The 24,912-nt window shown below is 38.1% G+C and overlaps 1 protein-coding gene across 1 annotated transcript; it reads right to left on the reverse strand.

Annotated features, from left to right (window-relative positions):
• Positions 1 to 2,403: 2,403 nt before the first annotated feature.
• LOC140166223 (solute carrier family 28 member 3-like) lies at positions 2,404 to 24,046 on the reverse strand. Its single transcript, XM_072189624.1, has 12 exons — positions 23,381 to 24,046; positions 22,729 to 22,902; positions 19,205 to 19,339; positions 14,814 to 14,962; positions 13,291 to 13,432; positions 10,217 to 10,408; positions 7,614 to 7,775; positions 6,626 to 6,882; positions 6,238 to 6,406; positions 5,408 to 5,584; positions 4,001 to 4,181; positions 2,404 to 3,117 (listed from the first exon to the last, which is right to left on the reverse strand). Exons 1-12 carry the CDS (start codon positions 23,417 to 23,419, stop codon positions 3,056 to 3,058), a joined length of 1,839 nt encoding a protein of 612 aa, XP_072045725.1. The 5' UTR covers positions 23,420 to 24,046; the 3' UTR covers positions 2,404 to 3,055.
• Between the last annotated feature and the right edge of the window lie 866 nt (positions 24,047 to 24,912).

Here is a 24,912-nt window from a genome sequence, read left to right on the forward strand (position 1 = left end):
ACTATGCCCCTCGACTACGCCTCGGGACATAGTGATGGTTTTGACATCACCTTGGGTCTATAATTTTAACCATGCCCCTCATAGAGGTCAATATTTATATACTATCACACTCATATAGGCATGTAATATATGTATAATAACTGACTGCTGTACTTTAAATACATGCTGTTGTGGGATTGTGCAATAAATATGAAACCCCCCATGGTACAATTTTCAAATGACAAGCCAATAATTGCTTCCCCCAGCCTACCCAAAATTGCTCAACCCCCTCCCCGGCCTGCCAAAAAATTCTTTGCCCCCTCCCAAATTTTACCCTCCCCAGTGCTCAGAATTAGTACAACCCTAGAACACATACCAGTGGCGTGTCCGGGGGTCTTTGTTAAAAATCATGTCAAATCAGTCGTTTTTTGGCGATTTTAGCCATTAAGTCCCCCGCATAACTCTGAAAGCCCCTCTGAGGCCCCCGCAGGAACAGATCCTGGACACGCCAGTGCATACTATCCTGGCAGAAATACAGGGAGCATTGTTACTGATGATTTTTAACAGTGCAAAGCCACTTCAGGCTTTATTAGCTACTCGAGTTCAGTGAATTTCATTAAAGCACTTAATTGGCTTAGGAAGATTTTCAACATGGGGGGAGGTGGCTGAAACTTTGAAAAAAAATTGTGGGGCACACTGGGGGGGGGCAGTCAGAAAATGTTGCAAAATATATCTCACAAAGACCCATTTTATCACAATTTTTTAACTTCACCTAGGATTATTGAGGGGGCTGAAAGGTATTCCAGCCCGCCCCAAAATTATTGAGGGGGCTGAGCCTCCTCAAGCCCCCCCCCGGTTCCTAAGCGCAAGCCTATGCACTTCAGTGTTAGATAGGGATTATGAACAAATCACAATTATGTTTATCAGCAAACATTAATGCCCTTTCATGCTTGCCATAGGCTTCAACATAAAAAGTCAAAGTTTTGCAATATTTTCTCAAAATATCAAGAGCTACCTTAAGAACCACTGAACCAATACTAGGCTTGTTTGTACTCATTTTAATGCATTTTTCATGCTCATACTAAATATGGCCATGAAAATTTACAATTCTAAAATCTTTAAATTAAAAACAAAACTTGAAACTTGTAGTCTGCAGTCGACACTTGCATTAGAGTTAATAAAGTACTGCTTATTCCATAACATCAACTTTTACTATTTTATAAAACGTGCTGTCCCTTTCAGCCAATTTATGCTCAGAAATTTACATCATTTTGTATGTGAATTTACCATTTTGAAACTCACTATTTTATATTTTACATTAATTTACAACATTTCTCTCTTTACAAGTATATACATATTATGTAAAACAGTCATTTTGCAATCAATAATGCCATACTCATTATTATGAAATTCAGATTATACAATATTTACACACTTCAAAACTTTTTGACACTGAAAACATTTCCAAAAACTACCAAAAGGAACATACATGTATTATTTGAAATATGTCACAACACACTTAACATTAATTGAAAGTTTAATATGGAGATATTATGCAGTTACTCATGGTTCAGATAATACCCCCTTGGATCCACATGCGACATATATCACTCAATGCTCATGGAATGGGAAATCCACCACCATATTGGATTGACCTGCATGGGGAATAAAATAATGTAATGTACCTCTGGCATCATTTTGGAAAAGGCCCAAAATCAACTTATGGCAATTGCAATCTTAACACTAACAGTGTTAAGGTTTGTACAATGTTTGCCTTAGCATGCATGATCAGCTCAACACATTTACACATAGATCAGAAACATGTACGCCATTTATTTTAATTAAAACTAAACTTAAAACTTAAAACTTAAGCCTAAAAGTTTGTTGGGCAAAAAAGCAATAGATACACTATTTTCCACTCAATGAACATATAGGCAGTGATGGTCCAAGCTCTCCCAGTCTTTTATAAGTTTATTTTGTACTTTTTCTGAACATATATTTTCATTCATAATGTTGCACCTCAAATGCATCACATCCAATTCAAACTTGTGAATATTTAATACACTCCTAGAATCAATCAGAAAAGATGTTTGAAACATATGTGGAGTCTATTCAGGTTCATGGAGGCCAAGGGTGGCAAATTTATAATTGAGATAAATAAAGGCAAAAATATGGAGTAAAAAAACCAACAATAAAATACATAAGAAAACCTACATCACAAAACTTCAGAACTCCAGAACCAAGTATGCTAGACCTTTTGTATAAGATACCCTAATGTTTATAAGGTAATAATAATTTATAGTAACTCAGTTTTTAAAAAAGCCTCCTTTGGCCTCCATGGACCAGATCGTGTAACAATTGAACTTTGCATGTTCTATTATATACAGTGTTTTCTAAGGCCTGTGCATCAAATATGACTTTACTATAAAAAGAGAAAAAAAAATGGGATTTTCCTTTGTTGTTTATTAATGTCACAGTGCTGGCATTGGTTTTCTAATTTCTCCAGTGTTGTAAAGATTTGACTTGTGACTTAGTTGACTGGACTTGACTCAAGCCTGTAAGTCAAACTGACTTGTCTCATGACTCCACTTGGCTGACTTCACTCAAGTCACATAAATCGATGCAAAAAGTGTCACTGCAACTTATGGAATGTTGAGAGAGAAAAAGTAATACTGTTTTATAACCTATCATTATCATTGTTACTGATCATTGCATCACACATAAGCCTATTTCAATCTACAGAATGATCAGGCTTGTAGCCAGGGGTACAGGGGATGCGACACTCCCCAAAAAATGGACAAAAGGTCTGTTTTGTCTGTAAAAAAATAGCAAAATTGGGCCAAAAATGTCCAAATTTGAGATAAATATACCCCAAATCATGAACTTTCTGTGAAATTCATCTAAAATATAGGCTCCAAAAATCAATTGTAAATGGGGTACATGTATAGTCTGCTTTTCGCCATAATGAAGATTGCGCTTGAAAAGGTCTGTATTTGAACGAATCCTAGCTACAGGCCTGAGAATGATACAAAACTTAATCATTGCAATATATAAACCAAAGTTATTGTTTTTGTCATCATGATAATCCTGTTGGTGCTACTGTACCAGGGATAACCTCATCAGGAATGTACAACACACCTGTATGAAAATAATGAAAACAAAATTAGTTTTTTAAAAAACAAATCCAGATACTACCGAGGATCAGATAATTGAACTGATTACAGATTATTTTAGAATCAGCTTTTTTAAAATAAATCAAATTTAAAAGAGTTTAAGAACAATCAAAAAAAAAAAAAAAATTATTACATACATGTACACCTTTAACATGAAAATTCAACATTTGTAATTCATTAAAGCCATATTGTTATATTACCATAAGAAATAGAATTGTATTTCTTTTTCACAAAATATTAGTTTTCACTGTCAGATATGTCCCCTTTAAATTTTGACAAAACAAAGAAAATCACTATTCAATACCATCGCATAATGTTCCCAATGCGAGCCACTCCGTCGAATGGAACCGACACTGGCCCTTTTGATGTGTTATGACCTTCCTGCATGCCATGTACATACAGTGTTATGAACATTGTGTATGTGTTCAATTAATATTTCGATCATAATATTTATAACGTATTCTGTAGTTTTATTCAAAATCTTGGATTTTGTCAAAATGACACAAGCACCTAAAGTCTTGATTTTGCAGGGTAAAATAAAGTGCTTTTATTAAAGTGCAATACAATCAGGTAAAAAACTGCAGAATTTCGAAAAACATTGAGACCATCCTCCTTAGCAAATGTTACAATATGGCTTTAAAACTAGAAATGGAATTCTTTCATTCAAAGATTTTCAAAAACTAGCATAAATCTCATACAAATAGTCAAATATCATGGCTTTTATTTACAAAAAAAGAGAGAAAAAATGGGACCTGTCGTTTGCAAATGTGAAACATTTTAAGATCACTGCATAGGATATTTGCTCTCGTTCATTTCATTGGTTAAACTAGTCTCTACAAAAACCTTACCTGCAATACAAGCTGTCATGAAGCATGCCACTGTGCCAGCAATCAATGCCCTGATTGCGACAGAGGCTAAGTCTCCTTTCCTCTCTGGAGCCATGGGTGTGAGTCCTCCCAACTGTATACCAATGGAACCCATATTGGCAAAACCACATAATGCATATGTTGCTATCACTTCAGAACGTAACTGAAATTGGAAAAAAGTAAATATCATGAATTATTAGAGTCCCAGCAAATGAAAAATGTTTTTAAAGCGTTATAACGTGTTATGGTTTTGATCAAAAGTTTTAATAACATTGAAATGTCAGGTAATAATATAAGGTCATGAAAACATATTTAAAACGTTTTATATTTTAAAAATGTTGTAAAAATGTTATCGCAAAATATTTATTGGCAAATAAAAATTTAATCATTTAAATGTGTTCTGTAAAACGTTTTGTGTTTGCTGGGTACTTATAAAAAACATTGAAAATCCTGTCATAGTTACACACACAGATTAGTTCGCAAAGTTAACAAAACATTCAAATTCACTCAAACATGTGTATAGACTCAGTACAATGTTAATAATTGTCAATCTGGGGTTGGGGCACTCACTGCAAATGGGTGATAGGGCAATCTGCTGTGGGGTGGGGCACTCACTGCAAATGTGTGAAAGGGCAATTCGCTGTGGGGTGGGGCACTCATTGCAAATGGGTGATGGGGCAATCTGCTGTGGGATGGGGGCACTCACTGCAAATGGGTGATGGGGAAGGGGAAATCTGTGGTGAGGGTACTCACTGCAAATGGGCGATGGGCCAATCCGTTGTAGGGTGGGGCACTAACTGCAAATATTATGGGTAATTGCGCATTTTGTGGTGGGGTGGGGGCACTCTCTGCAAATTGATGATGGGTTAATCCAAGGGGGGCACTCATTTCAAATGGGTGATGGGGCAATCCATGGTGAGGTGGGGCACTCACTTCAAATGGGTGATGGGGCAAGCTGTTGTGGGGTGAGGCACTCACTGCAAATGAGTGATGGGGCAATCTGTGGTAGGGTGGGGCACTCACTGCAAATTGATGATGGGTTAATCCAAGGGGGGCACTCATTTCAAATGGGTGATGGGGCAATCCATGGTGAGGTGGGGCACTTACTTCAAATGGGTGATGGGGCAAGCTGTTGTGGGGTGAGGCACTCACTGCAAATGAGTGATGGGGCAATCTGTGGTAGGGTGGGGCACTCACTGCAAATGGATAGGGCATTCCGTGGGTGAGGTGAGGGTACTCACTGCAAATGGGTAATGGGGAAATCGTGTTCAGGCATGAAGCTGAATTTTCCTAAAAAACTGAAAATTAGGGATTTCTTGCACATCCCATATATGCGAGTACCCCCCCAGTTTGGATCAAAAATAAACAAACAAAAAACAGCAGCCTTACCGATAATGTAGGTCCAGCACCAGTTTCCCTGTTATCAATATACTCCGATAGCCTCTCATATGCCACAAATTCATTGATGAATGTTTTTGTTCCAATTAATTCTGCTACAATTTGACAATCTTCCCAGTCTGTACCCATCATATATGCCAGCGGTATAAACACATAGGAACATATTAACTGAAAGAAAAAATGAGAAAAAATGTGTGGTTATTATATACAATAGCTACAACTTCTTATTAATGAGCTACAATGGGTATTCCATTTGAAGCATGGAACACATAAGGCAATAGAAACAAATTAGTTTGATCTTACGATCTACCATCAATGCTTTAGTTGGCCGTTATGAAATCAATGAATTGACTATTATTAATTAGAATTAGGCCTACATATGAATCATTGCCTGCATTGATGTTAACCAATTTAAATTAAGCATTAATTCTGATTAATTAGTTGTTAATTCATTAGATAACAAGCATTGAAGCAGCACCGACTGTCAACCCAAAGATCAAACACATAATGGTTCTGGTGTCTAACTTTAACTCTTGCACACAGGGAGCATGAATTTAAAATATGGTTACCTGATTGGGTGACTCCATTTGAAATCTACACCCCCTGTGTGTAAAAGCCACTTGCTCTTAGAACTGAAACAGTGTTTCCCCCTTCAATACCTCTAAGAATGCAAGCGTGGGTTGTCATCTCTGTAAGTCTACCCCCACATAAAACTAGCTAACACAAGTGTGTCAAATACTTTGTCCATGATTGCAGATGAGTATAATATACCTTTCTTGGTTGGATATTCATTTTAAATTTCATCATTTCTTTGCACTTACCTCAAAACTCAGCTCTGGATATCCTACTAGTCCTCCCAAATAACCCAAAATACCATTGAAGAGGGCTAGCAGAGCCAAGAAAGCTATGAGGTTAGCAGCGATGTTAAGTACTAGTGGTACGGCGGTTGATGCACCAAATGAGGCAGCCTCTATGATATTCCTTTCTTGTCTGTTGAAAAAACAAAAGAGGTACAATGACAGTGGTAGAACTGACCAGGGACTGAGGGTAGTCCCCCTGGCTCAAAATACTGGGAAAATTAACATAATAACATCTTCCTTTTAGCCTGTTTCAGACCAAAATTAAATTTGTGCCTATTCCCCGGGAACCAACAAATTTATGTTATACAGCGTTATTGACAATATTCTTTATACTAAATGCAAAACATACCCTTTAGGTAATTTCATTTGATCTGCTGTTTTTGTTTGAGATTCCTCCGTCTCGGGATAAAACAACTTGGCAATTGCAAGAGCAGCAGGAGCAGACATGACGGATGCAGACAGTAAATGTGATGCACTGATACCGAATGAGATGTATGCACCCAACACACTGCCAGCGATGGTAGCGAAACCACCAGTCATAATGGCATGAAGCTCTGATTTGGTCATTTTGCTTAAGTATGGACGGATTAAAAGTGGTGCCTCGGTCTGAAATCAATATAGAAAACAAGTAATGATAAAACAGTATTTTAACAAAAATATAATTAGAAGTACAGTTTTAGTTGTACAGATCAGCAATATTCAGCATGCTTATAAGCTTTTCAGGTTGACTTCAGCATTTTGCTTGTGCCTGGTACAAGGATCTGACATATCAGGGCATCCAGCATCCCATGGGGGTAGGGGGACTTCCCACAGGGAGCGCTCAGGGGGAAGCTGCCCCACCCTCTTGGGCTACATATATGTCACTACCAAGCAGATTGACTGGTTAAACAAACAAACAAACAAACAAACAAGTATCATTCTAAAGTAGCAGCATCAATACAGTAAAAATGTTGGGGGGGGGGGGGGCAGTTTGCTTGAATTGCAAAATAGTGGCCATAAAACAAATACACACCTGCAACCCCCCCCCCTCCCCTTTCTGGAGTCTCAAATAAAAGTAGGTAAATATGAAGTTAGTTGTTCAGCTTCTTTAATTCTTTAATAACATTGAGTGGGCAGAAATAATACAAGACATGGAGAGATACAGATGAGATAGACTTACACATAGTCAGAGATAGAGAGTAAACTTGAGATACAAGGGGGGGGGGAGAGCTGGAGAAAGAGAGAGACAGAAAGAAAGGGGGTGGCGAGAGGAAGAGAGAGTGACTGAGTGAGAGAGAGAGAGAGAGAGAGCAAAAAATGAAGAACATATGCCAATAACTTCATGCCATCCAACCTACCTGACCAACAAAGATATTTCCCGCTGCATTGAGAGACTCTGATGCCGATGTCTGCATGGTTTTCTGCATAAGAAAGGCTATCTTTGTAATAACTACTTGCATTGTACCCAGATAATACAGGACAGCTATAACGGCACTGAAGTAAATCACAACTGGTAGAACCTGCAAATGATATTATAAGAATCACAACTTAGACTCAAAGAAATTATTTGTTGGGTTGAGAGCACATCAGACGTATCGAAATGCATTCTGAATACGGAAAATGTCCTCTATTATCAAATAATTTTTATGGCAAATTATCAAAAAATTTAGGTCATTTTGGAAAAAAATGTGTATCTTCAATACGAAAAGTCAAAATTTTCAAATGATCATCTGCTTTTCATCCCAGCTATATACGCTTTAAAGGCCCTTTCAGTGATTTCACAGGAACATTAAAAAAAATGGAAATTTGTCAGAGTTGCTTAGAAATAAAGAATAAGTCTACAGAATTTCATTAAACCACTTTTCCCCTGAATACATCGACAAATTAGTCAAAAAACAGAAGTTTTAGAAAGGTTTTCTACTTCAACTCAGATCGACTCGAGAAAATCGAGATTTTCGTACAGTCGCCACCAATCGACTGGAAAAACTTCCTAGTCCAGTGTTTCTAACACGGGGAAGTAGAGTCTAAATTGATTTAAAACAGACGCTTATTTTTTTGTAGTAGAAAACAAAATAAGCAATTAAAGGTCACCGAGGCAAACTAACGGTCAATTCAAATATGAAAAACAGTTAAAATTGTGTATTTTGTTTAAAATAGTAGCTACTGATGTAATAAGTAGTAGAAACAATACATAGCAAGCGTGTTGGTAGTGCGGAGAGTGAGCTTCTTTTGATCTCGAAGTCGGACTTTTTGTACTGTCAGTATCAAAAGTCCAGAATCATGCAAATGCTTTATTTTGTCTAAAATACACGGCTTTCGACCGAACCACTAGCAGGCTATGTTAGCACATCTATGCCAATTACAAAGGTACCAAAATCTGAATTTTGATGATTTTTATGATCGTCCGGATGAGCAAATCACTGAATGGGCCTTTAAGTACATATCATTAGATTTATAAATTTTACTTTGAGAACTGTTAAATAGGAAAATTTAAAAAAATATAAATTTTTAATAATTTGCCATACAATGTATATTACATGTAATTGTATATCACGAATTAAAAAAAAAAAAAAAAATGTTGATATCAGAAGGATGTTCCTCATATTCAGAATGCAATTCAATAATGTCTGATGTGCTCTCATGTCCCACAAAAAATACTGTGCAAACGTTGCTATCCTATCCCTTAATAATTGAATCATGAATGTGAGAGTCACAACTGAATTGTTTACTTACACAAAATTTGTACAAGCAAAGAGTTGTTCCCATATGATTTTTTTTTTGCACTGAATATGAAAATAAAAGTTATTTTGCTGAATTCTGTCAGGGAAGTGGTCAAATCTTGGCAAATTCGAAAGATGTTAAATTGGGTTAACTCATTTTGTTTGAGTTGCAACAACTTAATTTGGAATAAGAAAAGGTTATGACTTTTTCCAAATGGACTGTGCATTGATTCAAGCATTTCTGTACTGTTTATGGTTTTCCTATGCCTTTTTAGAGTGTTTTATTTAAAAAGGTGCCCCATGAATGTGTGCCAAAAATAGTGCTCCCCCTTTCAGCTTGCCAAAAATTGCTTGCCTGAGCTTGCCAAAAAATTCTTCACCCCTCAATTTTACCCACCCCAGGGCTCACAATTATTGCACAGATCTAAAGCCATTAAGGCCTATATTAATGGCCAGTGCAATAAGGTATATGTATAAGTTGCTGCATACTGTTTGTTAATACATGTACCGTAGATGGAATTTTCACCAAAAGACCCTACAATTGGGAGGGTTTCTTTTTCTTTAAATGTCTCAAACTTTCTTAATTGTTTATACATTTGCACTTGCAGGTCCTTTCATATCAATTGCAAACTAGGCATTTACAATCATATATTACCCCATACACCCCTCACACACTGCCACAGGCAATTATGTTCACTATTTTACTATCTTCAGTAGATAACAGTACACAAAATATTAATTATTTATTAGTACATTGGTAAGAATATTCTCATGAGGTGAAATATGGACTGTTCCATCATGTCCATACAACAAGGCTTTGCTGAATTTAATGGAACAGTTCATATTTCACTGAATGAAAATATTGTTTCTGTTGAACAAATATACAAAATTTAAATAACTCATTATAAATTCCTTTTCATCTACTTAATTTTATAAATCACCAGAAAAACAAAAATAAATAAACTATTTATTTTAGAAGTAACATCAACACCTACAATTGGTGCACCTTATACTCTCGTGTTTATCAGCAGTGGCATTTCATGAGTTATCCATATGGGGGAGGGCTCCGACCACGATTGGGGGAACTGGGCCCGATTGGGGGCCACAGGCCGTTTTTCGGCAATTTTACTATGGGATTTTTTTCAATTTTCAAATCGATGGGGGGGGCATGTGCTGCCTACTGTGTTTGTCAGAAACAGATCACCAACACACATCCCTCCCACACACACACACCCACTCACCTTGAATGCAAAGAAATGATCCATATAATTATCCCCAAATACAAATATAGAGCCTTCATCTGTGTAATCCAAGAATGTCTGGACCAAGTCACCCAGGAAATCAAAGATCATGAAACCAACTTTAGTCCTCAGGATGAAGAGACCCAGAGCAAACTGAAGCGCCATGCCCCATAGAACTGGACGCCATTTTACCTGCATGGGAATAAATGTGTATATATTATTATTTTTTGATACGATGCTATACTACAGCATAAAATAATGTTATATCACTCATACATAAATTCTAGACAGTTCATTGGTTGATTGCCTTAACATCAACCAATTTGCTGCGCCATAGTCCGCCTGCGACAGGCCGTGTGATTACTCTCAGACTTGCCGCTTTAGTTATGGGGTGGACCCCAAAATGTGAATTATATCATGGAAAAACATGGTGTTATGTTGATGAAAAAATGTATTTCCTACCTTAAATAGATTTTTAAGTAATAGAATTTATGTATGAGTGATATAAAACAAATATTTAGAGAATAAAAGATAGGATTTTGTCTTTTGCCTATCCAATATCGTGTCATAATGGATGGGCTGGCCAATATTTTGAGTAGTGGATGCCTGCCAGCCCATCCATTATGACACGATATTGGATAGGCAAAAGACAAAATCCTATCTTTTATTCTCATTCTTATTCAGTTTTAATGTAATTTTTGCGAGAAAAACTGCCTTTTTTCAGAAAAAACTAAAGTTACTTTTGTGAGGACATCCCGTTGTTTTAAATGAACGAAACCATCACGAACATCTAAGCCGCCGAATCGCATTCTTAGTTCTCGACGTATAACGTGACGCATAATATCGCAGCGATCATTGAGGAGCAACAAGCATGCCGTTGCTTGCGTGGCGGCGCGCCCTGACTAATATCACTATCAACTATTGTGAGATATTATACACCAGAAAACCAATCAAATTATGTGAATTCTATACAAGACGCACCCATTGAATAAGAATAACTATTAATATTTGTTTTTTACAATTCAATCATTCTTTATTCAAAAATAACACACAAAAATAAAGAAAATACATTTACCCCAGGACACGCTACCAAACTCCACATGGAGCGGCAGACAGGCAGGGAGACAATACACATTACAGTTCAACATGTTCAATATACACCAAAATATTGCACTCTTAAAACATTAAAATACATCAAAATGGAAATCAGAGACCAGGAAGCAGGATGGTGACAGCAGAATGGGAGGCTGAATCAGACCTTCAGATACGGTGCAGAATCCCAATTAGGTTCATTGCTTGCTGCGTTCCAGATGGAGTAACTACAGATGACGGCCAGTTTGCTCAGATCTTTAGCAAGAGTCTTACTGCTATTGGATCTACCACCGATAAATCTGAATACCTCACTCAACCTCTCTGTGTTATCAGCCGTCACCAGTCCTCGGGACCCTATTTCGATACAGTTCAGATGACATTTGAAACCTTCTTGTTTGATGTCAGAATGAAGGTTTTCATAACGAGACATTTTTGTGTCATGGGCTTTCTGGATAGTGGTTTCGAAAGGCACCGTAAGTTCAATGACATGGACAGACTTTTTGGTATTGTTGATAATGATGATATCTGGTCTTTGGGCGGTAGGGAGGATATTTGGTGGTAGTGTTCCTCCAGTGATGGTACATCCAGGCAAATCGGCATATATATCAATACTGTCCTTAGCATTTCCTACAAGTACTTTAAAAGAGTTCAACATATGAGTTAATATACTGTTGTGCCTCCATGTATAGCGACCTTGTTGCAAAACAGTCTGGCAATTGTTGAGTACATGGAGAAGAGTTTGAGTATTATTGCACAGTTTGCATTTGTCGTTGACTCGCTTACCCCAGTTCCGCAGGTTGGTGAATGTTGGTAGAAAGTCTATACATGATCTTACAGCGAAACTTAAAACTTTTCTAGGCAAATTAAAAATAAGCGACCTCCAGGTAAGGTCCGACTTTTCGGCCTCAATTAGTTTTAACACATTGCCTTGGACGAGCAGGGGTTGGACATAGTCTCTCCATTGTTCGTATCTGTCGTTTTGAGAATCTGTTTGATGTTATGTTTAGTTTCATCCCACTTAGGTTTTGGTGAAGTGGCGACCTCAGAAGCATTCTGAAAAACAGTAACCCAGCGTTTGCTACCGTACTTGTTCATCTTTTTCTTCCACTCAGATTCGCGACTGACCTTACATTGGAGAGCATGGACAACCCGCTGTCCCCTTTAACAAGGCTTCTGGCATAAGATAGAGTATGTGCTTCAAGGTACACATCTGACAGTCTCGGTATTGATAGACCATCAGGGCTATGTATAAAAGCCGGTGTTGTACCAGTAATTGACAAACCTAGCCATGTCTTAATAGCGTTGGTATGGACATGGTCAAGACCCGTTAATTGGGTATCAGTTAGCTCATGGACAGTGAATAAATACCGTAAGGCGGTAAAGCGTATTGGGTATAGACCCTCAGTTTGTATTCATCTCTTACCTGGCTCATATTGATATTGTCAATGTGTTCAAGAACTTTGTTCTTAATAATACCAAACGTGTCGGTACCTTTGTACCCATGAGTAATATGTTTGCCCAGAAATTTCTCGGGGGCCTCCTTGACTGTTTTAAGCACATTTTCACCAATATTGAATTGACACGTGTTTGGCTTCCCACTACAAATCGACATTGACTTACATTTAGATGGTTTTAAAGTCCGAGGTGAAATATGTATTGTTCATCTTTCACCTCATAATTATGTATTTCAACCATCACACTCATAGACAGTTAATATTTGTATACCATCCCCACATGTATTGGTGAAATTCCATTAATCTTGCTATACTTTACTACTTTGGAATTGTTTATTGAATGTCAGCAAATTCAGTTACGCATATTGCATTTATTATCTCAAACTTAAATTGCATCTTAAATTGTTCAAAAATCACTTATGAGGGCGCCAGTATCGGTATAGCAGCTGTCAGTTGACTAATTCCCACCAATTCACTTGGACAGTCCACTCAAAATGGTCAGTGCACATTAAACAATATTTAACTTACATGTCTTGGATATTTGGAGAATATATAAGCAAAGAGTACAAGGCAGATAAGACCAGCAAATGAAATGAGTTGCTCTGGGCGACCCTCAGTCAAAAAATACAACGCTACAGCTAATCCTGCGAGTAAGATGAAATAAAATGGCCTGCAAGAATAAGAACAAATGAAGAGAATATTATTACATTGCTTAACCCTAACCCCCTAAGGGCTTTTCGGCGACGGGAAGGGAAAGAAGGAAAGAATAAAGAGAGAAAAGAAGGAAAGAAGTTGTTTGCTCTGGGTGGGATTTGAAACCGAGACCCCTCGCATGCCAAGCACTCGGTCGGCGACACTTTGCCACAGGTCTTGGGCTTCGCTGGCCAGCGAAACCGTGCCTATATATCACTTAGGGCGATTGCGTCATCACATCACGTGGGATGCATGCACGAACAGCGCAAATATCAAGTAGTATTTTGTAGTATTCAGGCGGGTTAGGGTTAATCTGACTGTTATCAGTGGTATAGTCAGCACTTTTTCAGAGGAGAGAGAGCAAGGCAACTTTCAAGGGGGTAAACTTTGATGAAAATAGCCAAAAATGAGCTAAACAGTACCAAAAAAACCCCTGAAAATCTAAAATATCAGGGCAGCCAGCATCCCACAGGTGGGAGGGGGCAGGGCAAGACTTCTTGGGGTGGGTGGGGCTACCACCTTGGCTATGCCATTGACTGTTATAGGTGTATAATACCCACTAGTGTTACACCCTTGGTTTGACTACCATGGCAAATCTGATGTAAGCTTAGATCAAACGATTATCATTGTTTTCCACCAAGCACATGTATGCTCTATTTCAATAATTCCATACCACTATATATATGGAGATGGACATAATCACTTGATGTGACAAAATTAGTATGTTGTGGCTGCACCCATGAAAAGTTTTACAATTAGTGATAGGCTATAAAATGTTGATGTTTTAGATAGCTTTGAGGAGGGTCTTATTTGAAGTAGGGAGGGGGTCTTATTTAAAGCAGTTCATCCTCCTGAGCATTTTGACACCCTTTTCAACAACAAAAAATAAGTTGGTGCCTGCCATGATATAAGGGTGGGTGGGGTGTAATTTTGACCTTCATTTTCTACTTTTAAGGGAATCTTGCCACAATAAAGATTATACATTATATATTTTGGTATTTCATGTATGAGGTCCAGTAAGGTTTATGCACTTATTTATGAGGCTGAAAAGTTTCCATAATTCCAGGATTAAGACCACCTTTAAAACATGTCAAGTCATTGAAAAGTTTTTTTTTTTAATCAAAATCCAACTGACTAACCCTGTATTCCACTAGGTGGTCAAGGACAACCAAACCATAGTTTTTTTGGACTATCTTCAAAGAAGTTCCTCCTTTCCTCCTTTCATGCCAAAAACAACTCCACACCCACTTCATTGAAAAACAGTTTCCCTCTGACCCAACACTTCTTCACAAAGTTGGCACTTAACCTGTTAACTCCCTTACTAATATGAATATGAACTCCCATATCAATAAACTCACCATTTGATATACTTCCATTTACTTTCAATCTTATCTGTGAGTGGTAGACAGCATCCATCGTATACTTGCTCACCAAAGTTGTCTCTTAATATCACATAGAGGACACATCCTACCACGATACCAGTGATTATTACCATTACCATCGCTTCCTGAAAGATTTAGCACAGAAACAAATTATCCTAAATTAACAAGTTTTATGTAAAAATATGAATCTATAAATGAAGAGTTTAAGATGCGAAATTGATACATCCTGTCGCTGATGTTTGCACTGGGCAGCAGTGTATACCTCTGGGGGCAGCAGTGCATGTATACCTCTGGGGCAGCAGTGTATACCTCTAGGGTAGCAGTGGATACCTCTAGGGCAGCAGTGTATACCTCTGGGGCAGCAATGTATACCACTGGGGCAGCGATGTATACCTATGGGGGAAGCAGTGTATACCTCTAGGGCAGCAGTGGATACCTCTGGGGCAGCAGTGTATACCTCTGGGGCAGCAGTGTATACCTCTGGGGGCAGCAGTGTATACCACTGGGGGCAGCAGTGTATACCTCTAGGGCAGCAGTGGATACCTCTAGGGCAGCAGTGTATACCTCTAGGGCAGCAGTGGATACCTCTAGGGCAGCAGTGTATACTCTAGGGCAGCAGTGTATACCTCTGGGGGCAGCAGTGTATACCTCTGGGGCAGCGATGTATACCTATGGGGGAAGCAGTGTATACCTCTAGGGCAGCAGTGGATACCTCTGGGGCAGCAGTGTATACCTCTGGGGCAGCAGTGTATACCTCTGGGGCAGCAGTGTATACCACTGGGGGCAGCAGTGTATACCTCTGGGGGCAGCAGTGTATACCTCTGGGGGCAGCAGTGTATACCTCTGGGGCAGCAGTGGATACCTCTAGGGCAGCAGTGAATACCTCTAGGGCAGCAGTGTATACCAGGGCTGTCAACTTTTTGGAATTGCTTGGCGTGAGACAGAGGCGTACCGGGATTTGCCGACTCCAATGTTCATTTTGTACCATTATTCACGGCGCTCGAGAATGTGAAAAGCAGGGGGTAGGCCAGGGTTTTCTTTAACGCACAAAACACACGTATTTACGCGTTCAGGCACTTTGCTGACTCCTTCAAATCCAAAGTCCCAAAGTCCAACGCGTACAAAATCTTGAATACGTACGCGTTCAGATATTACAAGATTTGAATAGAGAAACACCTGATATTGTGCATTTATTCTCGGCTTTTGGCATTTAGGACCTACTCCCGATATGTAGGGCCCATCACATTTTGTCAGCATTAATCCATGCATGTTTTAGTGATTGCGAGTCTCTAAAATGTGTCAGTTTGAAATCTTGCAAATTGGGTTCGGGTCCTTTTTTCTGTTTAAATGATGCACCAAATGTCTTCAATTGGACTTTAATTTTGCAAAATTTTCCCTCTCAGGGATGAACATCCACCTCAGACACCCCCATGCGTAGTGGATAAACAAGTGACCATTTTCGCTTCTGCTTTCGACATTTGTCAATTTAGACCCTATTTTTAACACAATTTATAAGCCTAATATGGAAAACGTGACAAAGAAAGGCTTCATGGACCGTCATTTCACAATTTTCGGTTTTTCAACTTAAATTTTACACAGTAATAGTGCCAAAATGGTCCACAAAATCGCTTCAATTAGGTCTTCATTTTGCCAAATTTTCCAAGTTCTGAGGGGGGAACATCACCCTGCGTAGTTGATAAACAAATGGCCACTGTCACTTCTGCTTTCGACATTTGCCAATAATGTTTAACACAATTTATATAGGCCTACCATAATAGGGAAAACTTGCCGTCCGAAGGCTCCATCATGTCCATGGACTGCTCATTTCACAAAGGTTCGGCTTTTTAAAACTAAAATTCTACACATTAATAGTGCCAAAATGATCCACCAAATTGCTTCAATTAGGTCTTCATTTTGCAATAGTTTCTTACTTCTCAGGGGGCATTTTTAAATAGTATTATTTTCTTTTAAAATTGCCCCCACCCTTCTGACTGCTCTAAATCCGCCACTGCTCCAAACAGTGACGTAGATTTCTTTTTATGACTTGGGGGGGGGGGGGGAAAAAATGTCTTGAAGTATAGTGAATCCAGCACCTTTTGGCGAAAAGAATAGGTTTATGGTACAAAAGATTACCCCTTGGGCAATGTTTTTGACTCCTTCAGAGGAAAAATTCACAATTGAAAGGGTCAAAAAAATTTGAAAATACCCCTTCAGCAAAATGCTTAAAGAAAACCCTGAGTAGGAGCAACAAATTATTCATGACGATGCGTGAGATTTTACTCATTTTCCAGCTTTTTGCGTGAGATTTACTACCTAGGCGTGAGATTATACTACCTTGGCGTGAGACCGTGAGAAAGTGACCCAATGCGTGAGACTCACGGCCAATGCGTGAGAGTTGACAGCCCTGGTGTATACCTCTAGGGCAGCAGTGGATACCTCTAGGGCAGCAGTGTATACCTCTAGGGTAGCAGTGTATACCTCTGGGGGCAGCAGTGTATACCTCTGGGGGAAGCAGTGTATACCTCTAGGGTAGCAGTGTATACCTCTGGGGGCAGCAGTGTATACCTCTAGGGTAGCAGTGTATACCTCTGGGGGAAGCAGTGTATACCTCTAGGGCAGCGATGTATACCTATGGGGGCAGCAGTGTATACCTCTGTGGCAGCAGTGTACCTCTTAGGGCAGCAGTGTACCTCTGAGGGCATCAGTGTCCCGGATCAGTGTTACCTCTGAGGACAGCAGAAATAGGAATCTGGTAGTGTATATTTTCTCTTGGATTTGAATTTAAGCTTTAGAATATTGGCCAATGGTTTTTGAAATTAAACAACCAGAAAGTTAGTCCCTCACAGTAAAGGATATGTACTGGATACATTGTACATTCAGGAATGCAAGTAGCTGTTGAAAGAAACCCTGAAAATGTGTGAGCAATGCGAGCATGCTGAGCGCTTGCTTGGAGACACTCTATTTAGGGATCATTGAATAGGCTGTCATCCCACACTAAAAACAGGGTTTTTGTTTTTTGCTAACAAAAATTATAAAATCTGAAAATCTGCAATACAGAAAATAAACCCAGAAAACTTGATCCCTGGTACAGTGGCGTAGCCAAGTGGCAAGGGGACAGCTGCCCCTCCCCCTTAAGAAGTCTTGACCTCCTCTTGGGATGCTAGCCCTAATATTTCAGATTTTTAGGCCTTTTTTATACTAAACTTGATGAATTTAGCTCTTTTTTGTTGAAGTTCGCTCAGCTTGAAAGCTGCCTTGCCCCGCCCCTTTTCCTCATGAAAAAATTCTGGCTACACCACTGCCCTGATTATATGCAATATTAGTGAAAACCATGTCTGACCTTGTTGATTTCCTATATTCCAGCATGACTGCTCTGGTAGACTAATACTGAGTAGAGTGGAGCCAATGTAGGATGGTATTATTATGCAATATTCATGTTCTGATAATAAGTCAATCAGTAACATTTTACACTTACATACATTAAATTGATTTTGGCTGTTCCTAAGAAATCAGTACACTGACTCAAATCAAAAGAAAACCCCAAAACACCCAGATGTAGGTGCTACTACATACAGTCATCCTATGGGGGGCATTGGCACCAGGCCTGATGGGGGCGCTAACGGGCACAGGCCATTTTTCGGCAATTTTCCAAAGGGATTTTCTAAATTTCCAAATTGATTTGGGTGGGGGCATGTGCTCCCTGTGCCCCTATATGATGCTACGCCACTGAGCAGTGATGGTATAAAATGATATCATGCAGGAGTTAACCTGGGAGAGGCTCAGAGTGCAACAGGAGGAGGGAGGGGTGGCTCAAATGTTCCCCCCAAAAAGCTGTTTTATTTGAAATGCCGCCAACTGGAAAATGATAGTAATCATGAAGTGTCAACATGTCAAGGGAGAACTCTGCGATGTAGCGCGTATGTATAGCGGTTAAAGTGCAGTGGTGCTTTATCGGGGTCCATGGTACAGCGCCCCCAGAAGCTCATGGATTTTAAGGTTTTTTAAAGGTCCAGATTGGATATTTTTACCCTTTTTTGTTCAAGATTTATGTGAAATAATTATTAAAATTACTGTGCACCACTTTGACTGACTCCAAGTGCCACAAGTGGCCTGTGTGCCGCCAGTTGAGAAGCCCTGCTCTCAGTGGCGGCACCAGGAATTTTTTCGGGGGCATTGGGGGTCAAAGTGAATTTCTGGGGGCTAAATCGACAAATTTTTGCATAAAATTGCCGCAAAAGCGGAAATTTACGTAATTTGGGGGTTTTTGCCTCAAAACTGGGGGGCAAGAAAAAATATTGGGGGGCCGTGGCGCTGCCACTGCCTGCTCTACACCCCCTGCAAAAAAGTGTAATGTACAATAGTCTCACCTCAAAATCATAGATGCATGCATACACTAAGTATGCTATATAACCAGTAAGAAATAACAAGTAAATTCCATTCCATATGTATCTGTTATTGTCATAATAAAATTCCTTCACTCCATTTAAAACTATGTCTGTTTTCTGTAGAGAACAAGAATTGATGGCATGGTTAAAAGCGCATGGATGGTTACATGTTTAAGCAGGAAAAAGTTAATAATAATGTAAATTCAAGTGGATCACCATGGATATTGGTGAAAAGGCGTACTACAGACTAAAGTCACCAACAGTTTAAGTCCCTGTGCTTTGTATTCTGTGAATTCTCGCATATTCATGAGGGCTGATCGATCAATCAAATCATGCCAGCATGATGCAGCGTTGTGTACCTTCACGAACGACCATAAAAATATGCAGTATGTGCAAAGCATGCAATTTTGTATCATGTCGCGCTTCATGGAACAATTGCAGCACAGGTGATGCTGGTTGCTGGGACTTTACAGCTTTTAGCTGTTGTTGGAACCTTAAATGGTTCTATACAGAACCCAAACGGATTTCTAGATTACCCAGAATGAAACATATTAGACCTGTAAAAGGTTCTGGAAAGGACAGCTCATTTCAGACCTACAAAAAGGTTTGGTAAAGGTCAGAAAAAACAATTTTGGGATTATTGCCATACTCAATAACCATTTTCTTTTGAGGTTTCTATACATGTACATCCCGGCCCCCCAACTCAACACAAAAGTTGACAACCATGAGAGTTACCAAATCTTTCAAAAGCCCCTTTTTGCAATGATTTTTCATCAAATTTACCCCCTTTTTCATGCAAAATCGAGGACAAAATATGACCAAAAACAACCCCTTTTTTGCGGTTTTCAATGACTAGAATTTCAAACACCCGCTTTCAATGATTAGAATTTCAAACACCCCTTATCAATGACACTAAATATTGACATAAAATTTCTGGATTTTCTTAATTACCCCTTTTTCCAAATTTCGCGGACAATGCAAATTAAATACCCCTATTTTGCTAATTTCACTGTCAAATTTCATGGACAGTGCAAATTAAATACCCCTTTTTTGCCAATTTCAAGGTCCTTGCTACTGGTAAAAAAACACCCCCTTTTTCCGCACAATTTGGTAACTCTCATGGTTGTCAACTTTTGTGTTGAGTTGGGGGCCGGGATGTACATACAGGACATTCAAACCCATTATTGAAGAGTGTATATTACCGAAGTGTATGTTGCATTAGGTATGATCATTGTTAATCTAGGGCTAGGCCTACCATGTTTTAAGTAACACATTGTATTTGAATCTAAAAATCAGCAAGTTTGCATTGTAGACTATTGAACTCTTTGATACAGTGCACCAAATATTGGCAAACACTTCAAATAAATAAATTGTTAAATCTTATCTATGATTTGATAAGACATCTTATATTAATGGGTAATAGATTGTGATTTGATTTGAGTGTTATAAGGTTAATTGATATTTGGGGCTATTCCAGTTGAAATCCATACACCCCCTATGGAAGACATGTTCATAATCTTCCACACATGGGATGCAGATTTCAAATAGTCACCCATTCAGGTAAGCCCATTTGAAATTTACACTCCCTGTGTGGGAGATTAAGATCATGTATTTCATAAGGGGTGTATGGATTTCAAATGTAAAAGCCCAATTGTCAAAGTATCACAATGGGCAGATAATACAAGTACTAGATACATTTGATGTTTCAGACATACAAGTTTAATTCCATGAATCTGCTCAATATGGACCATAACAAAAGAAAATATGACACAACAGACAGACCCTTTATGCAGGCGTCACTCTGCAGCCTGGACCCACCCTCCTCAGGTCATCACCTTTCTTCACCTGAGCCAATTATTTGTAACGTCAGGATTTCACCATCACTTCACATACTTTACAAAAAGCAAAGGCAGAGCATCACTCTTATCAGCAAATGTGTTAGTCCAGGCTTCACCCTTTGAAATATTTCCATAGGTGAGGCTTCACTTTTGTGAACCAACTATCATTGGGGATTTATAGGAAGCATGGCGACAGGTAGTGGATACGATGTCACATCACCAGAAAACACAAATTACTAGTCAAAGCTTCACACCTTTCATGATTTGTAATAGGTAAAGCTTCACCCAATGAAGAACAAAGAACGTCAGGACTTCACTACAACAACAAATAGGTCAGGGTCAGGCTTAGGCGTCTAATAGACGTCTATATTTGGTGACCTCTGAGGAGGGTGGGTCCAGGATGCAGAGTGATGCTTGCATTACAATGAAAACGTATCTAATGGAATGGTGGTATATACGCATTAGGCGGAGGCGCCGTATTTAGTGTTAGCTTTGGATATTTAATTATTTTCTCTATTTATCACCCACTCCCAGGTAAGTCGGATGGAAAATAAATAAAATAATTATCTTAAAAATATGGTGGCAAACCACCGAGGTATCATTTAAAGACACTTGTGATTTAGATTCATGTCAAAATTTCAGCACAAATGATTTAGAGAAAGGGTGTTTTTTTTTCAAATTGTCTAAAAAAATACTGAAAAAAGTGCTAATTTTAAAATTTTGTAAATTTTACTTTCATTTTAGAATAATTTCAAACTCCAAAAAAATATCACATTTTGGGTCTGAGCAGCTAGCAGACATCTTACATGTTTATGCTTTGTTAGTTTGATTAAATGGTCACTCCATGTGGAGATACATACACTTAGACCCTGATGGTACCAGGCTCAGCTCAATTAAAATGCTCAAGCAAGGCTTAGAGGCCTACATTTGTGTATGTATGCTGAACTATATGTAAAGAGAAGTGAGAAACAGATTTGAAGAATAGATAAAGAATAAGAAGAATGCACTCCCAACAATCAAGTGAACAATTTACTACCAGCCTTTGGGTCAAGAGAAAGGAAATGCTGAAGTGCGTAAAACAGAGAAGGAAGAATTGAAGAAAGAAAACAGAAACCAAACGAAGAAAGAAATGTAGCTAAATGAAAGGAAGAGAAAGTGAAAAAAAGAAGGAAAGAATAATATTAAAGGAAGATCCAAGTGAAGTCAATAAAAAATAAGGAAAAGAGCAAGACAGAGAAGATATCACCTGGGAACCAAGGGAGAACAGTGCCAGTGCATTGATTGGTCACCCCAGGTTAAATAAGAAATCAATAAATCAATAAATCAACTCATTACATCAAATGACACTCCTATTACTTTGAACAGGTTCCCTTTGTTTTCATGTTGAGAATATTATACTGGCTAAACATGGGTCAATTAGTCAAGAAATGAACATATTTTGCAAGATCTGCATGGATGTGCTCTGTTCATTAAGGTACTTTTTGCCATTATCAACTTACATTGCACTAGATAGTAAATCAGTACAGAAAATTAAAATGGAAGAAATGCATTGTGGGAAGTGTTAGATATCTTCTCTCTGACTGAGCAAGGATAGAAGAAAAAGAGCAGAGCTTGATTATATAACTACTTGATTTCAATCATACAATCATTTCAATCATATCTACTTACCCCCCAGAACTGATCTTGTATCCCTGGTTCCTTTGTTGTTGATGTAATATCTCCGCTTAGTTTCCTTTCTGTGGGTTTTGTGTCCTCCTCATCAGAATCATCAAAGCCAGGGTTATCATGACCATCTGGTTCCTTATGTATTGTTTCTAGTTGATATTTCTCATATTCGCTTTCCTAGAGTTGCAGGTAAAATGGGTACAAAAAATAGGAAATAAAAGATGAGGAAAATAAAAAATGATAAGTTTTACATTAGGATATATGTGTAGTGTATGAAAAATTACTATTATGAAATTTTACTGTTTACAGGTGAAAATCATGCCTGAAAAGCTATAGCTATAGAGCTTATGCCTAATTAAGGCCAGTGACATTTTCTCACTGAAATGATTTTCATGGTTTTTCATATTAATAGCAACATGTCAATAGAATAACTGTTAAAAATCACCAATAAGTGCATGGAAAAAATGAAGTCAACTTTGTATACTACCAAGTGATTATGTATCAGTAACAAATGTGACACACTACTCTATCATACAATTTTACTGATAATAAGTTTTGATAAATTATAATTGAAACTTAAAACTTTGTTATGTTCAACCTCAACTTTGAACTTTTTAGTCAGGCATAAAAACTATAAAATAAGAAGTCTACTTACAACTGTAAAAACTGCTCCATTTTGGTTTGCTTCAGCCATGATGAATACAAAATTCCACAAAAACACAAAAAGTTACATCAACTGATTAACACAATACAATCATAACATGTTTTCATTGCCCCGCAAATAAACCATGTGACTGCACAAACACTTGTACAGAGAATATAGTCAGTTCTGTAGTGTCATCAAGATCTAGCACAGTTATCTTGTCTGTGTCCTTCCCGTTCAAAGTCTACGGGAGTTTATCTGCCCAGCCATCATAGGTTATGTCATCGTGTGTATGTCCACCTTAATTATCAGTCCATTGGTATATACTTATCTCTGGTTTCTTTGATACCAACTTTAAATATCACTCAGGTCTGATAACATTCACAATAAAAGATGTAGTTAATATAAATCTTTGATTAAGTTATCAATTGAGGAGTTGACATGTAAACAGGGGTGGATCCAGGATGGTAAGGGGGTGGGGGCAGAATTGGCTGAAATTAGGCTGACTGGTATCAACAAATAAACATATTTCCAAAATTTCAGTTGATTCCAATTTTGCAAGTTATGATTATGTGTATTACAGAGGCTCCATAGGCCACTCTGTTGTAATTTCATTCTGTTAACCAGGCATGAGAATGGCATTTTTTGAAAACAGCCTGAAAAGCGCATGAATTTGGCCTTAAAAGGCCCAAAACTGACTGGAAAAAAAAATGCATAAATTTGGACAACAAAATAGCCTAAATTCAAACAAAATCCTGAAAATTCTCATGTCTGGTTAACAGAACATACATACAAATTTGACGATATTGTAAGTTTTAGCTAAGCAAATGAATATGCAAGAAAATAAATGTTTTGCACCAACATGTAGCGAGAGTATGAGAAAGTGCCAAAAATCATGAAAATGTATGCAACTCATGAATGTGTGAGAGTTGACAGCTCTGATAAGACCATTGACAAAACAAATAACATAATCTGCTTTGTATCACTTTATAATCCTTTATGCAAGGTAGGTTTGCTATCAATAAGACAATGCTCTTGAATTCTTAACATGCAGTGGGGTAAATGTAATCGTAACAAATATATTTTGGAGATATTTTAAACATGAATTCTTGTAAGAATTCTTTTAAAAACACTTTTGAATGTTCTTGCAATCTTATTGGTTCTTACCCATGTGACACGATATTACATACTTTAGCGTGTGCGTGTCGATGCGATACTCGTACGTGCTATTTGAACCAATCGGAGGTGCTTAGCAACAACGAGACTGATCGATTCCAAGCCCTAGGTAATTCCTTGTAAAATGTAGGATTTAATTTGATTAAAATTTGGTATACTTATGATTAATATATTAATTTGAATTGAAGTGTTTAAGAATGAGTTGTTTTACTTAAAATAATGATGTCGCCCATGTTAATGTATGAAACAATAGATGCACTCCAGCTACTATAAACAATAGGTTTGTTTTCTAATATATCATTATTAATTGGTACAAGTAGCACTAAACAAAGTAAACAGCTTGCACATTTTGTTTCACTTTTATAATT

The sequence above is a fragment of the Amphiura filiformis genome, chromosome 12 (assembly GCF_039555335.1).
Source record: "Amphiura filiformis chromosome 12, Afil_fr2py, whole genome shotgun sequence".
NCBI lineage: Eukaryota > Metazoa > Echinodermata > Ophiuroidea > Amphilepidida > Amphiuridae > Amphiura > Amphiura filiformis.

What these genes read in the sequence shown, in the direction of transcription:
- LOC140166223 (XM_072189624.1), bottom strand. Translation starts at nt 23,419, where the DNA reads ATGGCTGAAGCAAACCAAAATGGAGCAGTTTTTACAGTT. An exon ending in CAAATGAAATTACCTAAAGG is followed by an intron (nt 6,407 to 6,625) that starts GTATGTTTTGCA and finishes TTTTTTCAACAG; the next exon opens with ACAAGAAAGGAATATCATAG. An exon ending in GTGCTGGACCTACATTATCG is followed by an intron (nt 4,182 to 5,407) that starts GTAAGGCTGCTG and finishes TTCCAATTTCAG; the next exon opens with TTACGTTCTGAAGTGATAGC.